This window comes from Setaria italica, chromosome VII (genome assembly GCF_000263155.2).
Source record: "Setaria italica strain Yugu1 chromosome VII, Setaria_italica_v2.0, whole genome shotgun sequence".
In the NCBI taxonomy this organism is placed as follows: Eukaryota; Viridiplantae; Streptophyta; class Magnoliopsida; order Poales; family Poaceae; genus Setaria; species Setaria italica.
This window is the reverse complement of record NC_028456.1, coordinates 33,920,699-33,927,925: the sequence shown is the minus strand read 5'-3', so window position 1 is coordinate 33,927,925 and position 7,227 is coordinate 33,920,699. Positions and strand designations below refer to the sequence as shown.

General features: G+C 50.5%; 1 protein-coding gene across 1 annotated transcript; it reads left to right on the top strand.

Moving 5' to 3' along the window:
* Positions 1-160: 160 nt before the first annotated feature.
* On the top strand, positions 161-5,057 carry LOC101759410 (cationic amino acid transporter 6, chloroplastic). Its single transcript, XM_004977296.2, has 5 exons — positions 161-645; positions 1,715-1,937; positions 2,730-3,081; positions 3,896-4,127; positions 4,207-5,057. Exons 1-5 carry the CDS (start codon positions 213-215, stop codon positions 4,764-4,766), a joined length of 1,800 nt encoding a protein of 599 aa, XP_004977353.1. The 5' UTR covers positions 161-212; the 3' UTR covers positions 4,767-5,057.
* The last annotated feature ends 2,170 nt before the right edge of the window (positions 5,058-7,227 follow it).

Here is a 7,227-nt window from a genome sequence, read left to right as displayed (position 1 = left end):
ACGACAACGCCCGAGCCCCGCGTGTAAGCGGCCTCGAGCCACCCGTCACCCCCAGCCTCCGAGCGCCATGCCTCACGAAGCCCACGCCGACGACGTCCCCTCACCACAGCGCGACACGCATGCTCGCTTCTTACCGCGCCCGCACACAGCTCATCACCTCCCCCCCCTCCCTCCTCCACACCCGCCCCGCGCCGCCTGTCCCCAATACGGCCATGGACAAGGGCGCGCTGGCATCGTCTGCCTCCGACCAGGGGGCTCTGACCGCCGCCGCCGGCGGCGGATCGTTCGCGAGCCTGCGCGCGTACGGCCGCGCGCTGGCGCAGACGCCGCGTCGCCTGGCGCGGCGGGCGTGCGCGGCGACGGCGCCGGGGGAGGAGATGAGCCGCGTGCGGGCGCGATCCGGCCCCCGCATGGCGCGCGCGCTGCGGTGGTGGGACCTCGTCGGCCTCGGCCTCGGGGGCATGGTCGGCGCCGGCGTCTTCGTCACCACGGGCCGCGCCACGCGCCTCTACGCGGGGCCCGGCGTCGTCGTGTCCTACGCCATTGCGGGCCTCTGCGCGCTGCTCTCCGCCTTCTGCTACACCGAGTTCGCCGTCGACATGCCCGTTGCCGGCGGAGCCTTCAGCTACCTCCGCGTCACCTTCGGTCAGTACGACACCACCACCATGGCCTTCCGCGACCGTTGATGCTTTCGATTATATCCGGTGTTTGCTTCTTTGGGAAGTTTAATTTCCTTCTTCATTCAGGCGACTGAATTCAGCTTCAGTTTGTTTCAGCTCGTGCCGTTCACGGCATTGGGCAGTTGTGACGCCACATATCAAAAAAATTTCTTAAATCATTTCATGGTTATCATCTTGCATGTGTACTTGCTTGCTCTCTTTCCCCTTTCTTGGGCTTGTGGCTTGTCCATATGCTCCAAAGCGGCATCCTTTTTTCATGCCTATTTTAGTGCGGGCTAGAGGTGTCGTCTTACGGCACCTGCTCATGCGGGAGTCTTGTTTGTTCATTTGCGGCAGCCAAACCAAGAGGCAATGCCAATTTGATTTTTTTTTGGCTCCAACATGCTTATTTTCCGTGTCACTTGTACTAGTTGCGTCCGCGAGCGAGGGATGCGATTTGAGGAAGAAAAAAAAATTAAAGTGCCTCCTGATGATTAATTGGCTCCTCATTTTCTTAGAGGCAAGATTTGTTTTTCCTTTTCATCCCCCTCCAAAAAGATTTGTCTTCACTTTGTCGGCTGATAATCCCCATTTCTTTTCGTTTGAAAACACTTGAAAAGTACAGGACCTACCTAAATTTGCCCAACTTTGCATGCAGCCCGTGTTGCAGGCTGGTTTGTTTGTCAATTGGTTTTTTTTGGCTCTTTTGTAACTGGCATCAACGATTAAAGAAAGCTGAAGACGATGGCGACGTCCAACAGATTTTATCACGCAGCCCAAACGGTTTGCTCTTTTCGTCGTCCACATGGGACCGAGAGTCCTCAACCTGTTGAAGGGCCAAGGACCGGGACAAGATCAGGGTCATTCTCACAATCACCGTTTCCTCCGTCCTGATCACCCAGAAAATCACCTAGCATTTGCCTTGCAATTCTCATGTAATTTAACATGTAACACTTACTGACAGCGATTTCTGTTTGGAGTTGCTCTTTTTTTTTCTTTTACTACTGTTCTGTCGTGGCGGCGACGTGACGTCTGCGCTGTTGTGTTGGTTGCAGGTGAGTTCGCGGCGTTCCTGACAGGGGCGAACCTTATCATGGAGTACGTCTTCTCCAACGCGGCGGTGGCGCGGAGCTTCACGGCGTACCTGGGCACGGCCGTGGGCGTGGACGCGCCCAGCAAGTGGCGGATCCCCGTGCCCGGCCTGCCCGAGGGCTTCAACCAGGTGGACCTCGTCGCCGTCGGCGTCATCCTCCTCATCACCGTCTGCATCTGCTACAGGTGCGTGCGGCAGTTACCGCAGCTTCTCTGATGTCACCACAGCACTCAAGTTTTCTTCTTTTTTTGGTGTGGAAAAGCATAATAATTCGATGTTACAAAGAAGATATTGCGTCCAAGTGTCACTCCTGTTGTCTCTTCGTGTGTCACTCTCCAATCTGCATTGTCTGCTCTGCATTAGTGATATGATGAGATGGAAAGGAACACCTGGTTTCTGTGCACTCAAAAGCAAATGCACAACACTTTTGTGACTCCCAGATTTTACTGCCATGTAGCAGTAGACGGTTCCGGTAATTGTTGTTTTTCTTTGGGAAGAAAAATATTGTCGTTTTGTGTTTTTGCTCTGCAAACTGCCCCTGCACTACTTCAGACTGATGTTCAGACAAAGCAGGGTCGATCAAATGGAGATTTTGTTCCGTGGCAAAGAATCTTGTCGGTTGCTGTTTTCCGGTGTACCTTCTTCTTTTTGGTTGGTGATCCAATGTTTTTTGTGGCAAATGTTGCAAACTTTGTCGAAAGATGAGAATCAAATCAAAAGCTAGCCAGTCTAGCTACTGTTTGGCTGACCTCTTGTTCCTGAATTCTCGCTCGTATCTTTCTTTACACCTCAGATCGTCCAAGAACCGCACAATTTTGTCTAGTATAACCGTGGAAATCTGGAACGCAACCTCTGAATGATTGAAAATTGCAACTGCCTTTTTTTTTTGGGGGGGGGGGGGGGTGTGGCGGGATTGCTAGTAGTTGTTGTTCTGACAAAATTGTTTGTTCTTGTTCGTGCTCTGCAATCGATGGCAGCACCAAGGAGAGCTCGGTGGTGAACATGGTGCTGACGGCGGTGCACGTGGCGTTCATCCTGTTCATCATCGTGATCGGGTTCGTGCACGGCGACGCGCGGAACCTGACGCGCCCCGCCGACCCGTCCCGCAACCCCGGCGGCTTCTTCCCGCACGGCGCCATGGGCGTGTTCAACGGCGCGGCCATGGTGTACCTGAGCTACATCGGGTACGACGCCGTCTCCACCATGGCCGAGGAGGTGGAGCGGCCCGCGCGCGACATCCCCATCGGCGTCTCGGGCTCCGTCGTCGTCGTCACCGTGCTCTACTGCCTCATGGCCGCCTCCATGTCCATGCTCCTCCCTTACGACGCGGTACGTGCGCGCCTAATTGTCCTGTTCATTATCTACGCAAGCTTTGTAGGATGCCCTGGCCCGGCCCTGTTCGAGATTCCACCTATGACAGCATTTGAGATTCCAAGATAGGCATACCACGTTTTGCTATAGTTTCTCTCACGTCTCACCTAGAGGAGGGAGAAGCTCATCATCTTTATGCTCTAGGGAAAAAATTCTAGGGACAATCAGGGGAATATACGTACTCTCTAAAGGTCAATTGGGTGGCTACAGTTAGGTGCATGCAACATGATGTGGACACAGTTGATGCTGCTTATGCAAACCTCAGAGACATCCTGTTTCAGAATTCCATCCATGGCGAAATTGAGGCTGAGGCATAGCTGAATGGGTTTATGCTGCACACTCACCTATAACTGAAGAATAGAATTGATGCCCATCGATTTCCTTTTTGTCGTAGCATAGACTGCTACTATATTTAGAGCTCATCTTTGGTTGCGTAGGTGAGGGCAGCAGCTCTGCTCAGGGAATATATGGTCAATTGGGCATCTGATCCCGGCCCCCGCTTTCTTTCTTCTCTTTCATATCTCCCTCAGCTTTTCTGGGATGTTGGTCGTATGATTTGGGGGTGAATCTGAGGTCCCAATCGCAGGTCCGGCCCAGAATCCACTTTCCTTCTTTTCTGGCAGAACAAAAGGCATCGATCGAGGATTTTTACTGCCTTTTCGTGGTTCTATTCTACTCTAGTACCTGCGACCACGAATAACAGTGACGGCTAATTCAGTCAGGAAACCTGCGACAGTTTTTCACCTGGTCTGATTGCTGTGGTGACGTGCAGATTGACCCGGAGGCGCCGTTCTCGGGGCCGTTCAGGGGCCGGAAGGGGATGGCGTGGGTGTCCAACGTCATCGGCGCCGGCGCGAGCCTCGGCATCCTGACGTCGCTCATGGTGGCGATGCTTGGGCAGGCCCGGTACCTGTGCGTCATCGGCCGCTCCGGCGTCATGCCCGCCTGGCTCGCCAGGGTCAACCCCCGCACCGCCACACCCGTCAACGCCTCCGCCTTCCTCGGTGCGTCTTCCGTCCGATTCAGCTTGCTGCTGGAAGCTCTCTGTTTATTGATGCTGGTGCTGACAGTGGCAGCTCGCAGGGCTCTTCACGGCGGCGCTGGCGCTGTTCACGGAGCTGGACATCCTGCTCAACCTCGTCTGCATCGGCACGCTCTTCGTCTTCTACATGGTGGCCAACGCCGTCGTGTACCGCCGCTACGTCGGCGACGCCGAGCTCGGTCGCACCCGCAGAGCCTGGCCGACGCTGGCGTTCCTCGCCGCCTTCTCCCTCCTCGCGCTCGCCTTCGCGCTGGTTTGGAAGCTGGCGCCGCCCGAGCGCGGCGTGCGGACGGGCCTCCTCGCCGCGTGCGCGGCGCTCGCCGTCGCCACGGTCGCCGCGTTCCAGGCGCTGGTGCCGCAGGCGCACGCGCCCGAGCTGTGGGGCGTGCCCGGGATGCCTTGGGTGCCCGCGGCGTCCGTGTTCCTCAACGTCTTCCTCCTGGGCTCGCTGGACCGGCCCTCCTACGTCCGCTTCGGCTTCTTCTCGGTCGCCGCGTTGCTCGTGTACGTGCTCTACAGCGTGCACGCCAGCTACGACGCCGAGGAGAGCGGCCTCGACGGCGGCGGGGCAAAGGTGCAGGACGAAGCGTGCACGGTGTAGCAGGGCACGTCTGGCTGACGTCATAGAGAGAACTAACTAATCCTAATTCAGCATTACTCACGGGCTCCAGTATTTTTTTTTCTTCTTCCTATGTTTTTGACCTGTTCTGTGCTGACGCGAGCAAAAGGGTAAAAAAGGGGAAAAATCTAACAAGGGTGGGTAAAACAACACAAAGGAAATGGAGAGAAATGAAGGGTCTGTGCATCCTGTAATGTAACTCGCAAAGATGATAAGTGTATATGCTCAAGGAAGGATTCATGTCATCATAATTCGAAAATGATTGGCTATGCACCCCTCTGTGACGTCCGCTTCTCATGTACGTATCTATAAAAGTTTATAAAATGAATAGTAATTTGGGCCGATTCTCATGTACGTATCTATAAAAGTTTAGTTTATAAAATGAATAGTAATTTGAGCTGATTCTCATGTACGTATCTAAAAGTTTATAAAATGAATAGTAATTTAGGTTGAGGGAGTATTAAGCAATCACCGGCAGGGAAGACTAAGAGTGGAAGTTCACGTGACTAAGACTAGGAGTGAAAAATGTCACAAGATCATGCAAACACGCAAAGCCAATTGAAGGACATTTGGCACTCAAGCAGGAACAGAGCCACGAATTTCACTCGAGAGGTGCTAGTTCAACCAAAACATTCATTCATATGACGGCATACGAAATTACTTCCAGTAAACACCGATCAACTAAGATCAAGTTGGAAATGCAGCTTGATTATGGTCTCCGCTTCGTCAAATATAGCAAAGTCAACAGCGTCCAAAAGGATGTCCAAACTTGCAAAGTATCTTGCAAAATCTATGTTACCACAATACGACAGGAAATCTATCCTCACCCAGGTTCACTACGATGTAGTGAAGGTGGAGTATACTCGTCCTCTTGAACTAATCTTAATTTTAATCACCTTCTTACTATTATCAATTAGAGGGTTCTTCTGGAGCCTCCCATTAATCCTCACGGCCTCCATCATAAAAAAACTATAAGGCCCCATTTGGATCCCTTCATTTGAAGGAATTGGAATCTATTTAATGGAGTAGGCTAATTTATCTTGGAACGTGGCATTCCATAACCTTCCAAAGTTTAGATATAAACCTATCTTAAATTCATAGGGTGTGGGATGGAAATTGATTCTATAGATTATGATTATTAGAATGGAATTCAATTCTTATAGCACGCTCTTGAACTCGCTTCCCTATAGTAGAAGTGCAGCACATAAGTATCTCTCCCATATCACCAACAATAATATACAAATATATTCCACATACAATTATATTAGCTTAATTAATTTGTGTCTAAATTATGATTATTAGAATGGAATTCAATTCCAATGATCCAAACGGGACCTAAAGTAATTCCTAATTTTCATCTAAACTGCTACCTATATATGTTATTATAAAAATAATTTTATACAACCTTCTATGTCGTCATTTAAATTAGCTACCTTCTTCATAAAGTAACACCCACTGAACCACTTATATTATTGTTAAAAGGATGTCTCAAGGCATGCATGATATACATGTATGTATACATACTTCTATGTTAAACAATGGTGCAAGCTAAGATTTTAACTAAGCACGTGTCAAACACACATGAAGGAGCGCGTGAAAAACAAAAAAAAACTATGAACAGGGATGGAAGAGCGTATCGGAACCGGATAAAAAATAAAATATGAGTATTGTGGTAGAATATATGAAGAAATAAGGGAGAGATCACATACAAAAATAAGCAATTTTGAATGCTTGCGGCCCCACATTTATCCATGAATTTTTAACAATCATGTCTCTTATAATCTGTGTAGGGGCATGGATTGTTTGTGAATCCTTTTTTTTTATAACAACGCAAATAGATGCTAAGACTCACCTCTACGACACAGGCATAAGCTATGGCCAACACTTATCGGGAACATTTGATGTTAGTCTTGCATACGAATAACTTATAAAGATTCAAAACAAGGCAAATTAAATTGGAGCCACTAAATTAGTAGTAATGAAAGTTCATTATCAGCGTAACCATTTCAAAGCAAGTAGCTTGTGCCAGCAAACCTAGAACGGTTTCCACAACCGGAGAAGGGATCAGGACCTCTTTCCGCGCATTTGCATCGCCACCGAAATGCGTGTGCGTCTCTGCGCGGATCCTCACGATAGGAACAAATCCAAAAGCCACGATCGCGCGCCGCCGCCTCACACATTTGCCACGAGCGCGCAGGTTGAGCAGCAACGACGGCGACCTCCATTAGCGCCTGATTGGTCGCACGCCGGCCACTTCGGCATGCAATCGATCGGAACCTAGCAGCAGTAGCCAGCATATGATGATTACCCGGATCGTGATCGTTTTCGCATGCTGATCTTGTGTCTGATCGGCCGTCGATCCCGACGGGATGATCCGCACGCGTGCATGGAGATGGAGCCACCTGATATTTCTTTTTTCAGTTGGATTCTGCTAAAAGGACTC

Bases quoted from the DNA above. Each gene is read 5' to 3' on its own strand.
- LOC101759410 (XM_004977296.2), top strand. From the start codon at position 213: ATGGACAAGGGCGCGCTGGCATCGTCTGCCTCCGACCAGGGGGCTCTG. The intron at 1,938-2,729 runs GTGCGTGCGGCA...AATCGATGGCAG, and splicing joins ACCGTCTGCATCTGCTACAG to CACCAAGGAGAGCTCGGTGG. The intron at 3,082-3,895 runs GTACGTGCGCGC...GGTGACGTGCAG, and splicing joins TGCTCCTCCCTTACGACGCG to ATTGACCCGGAGGCGCCGTT.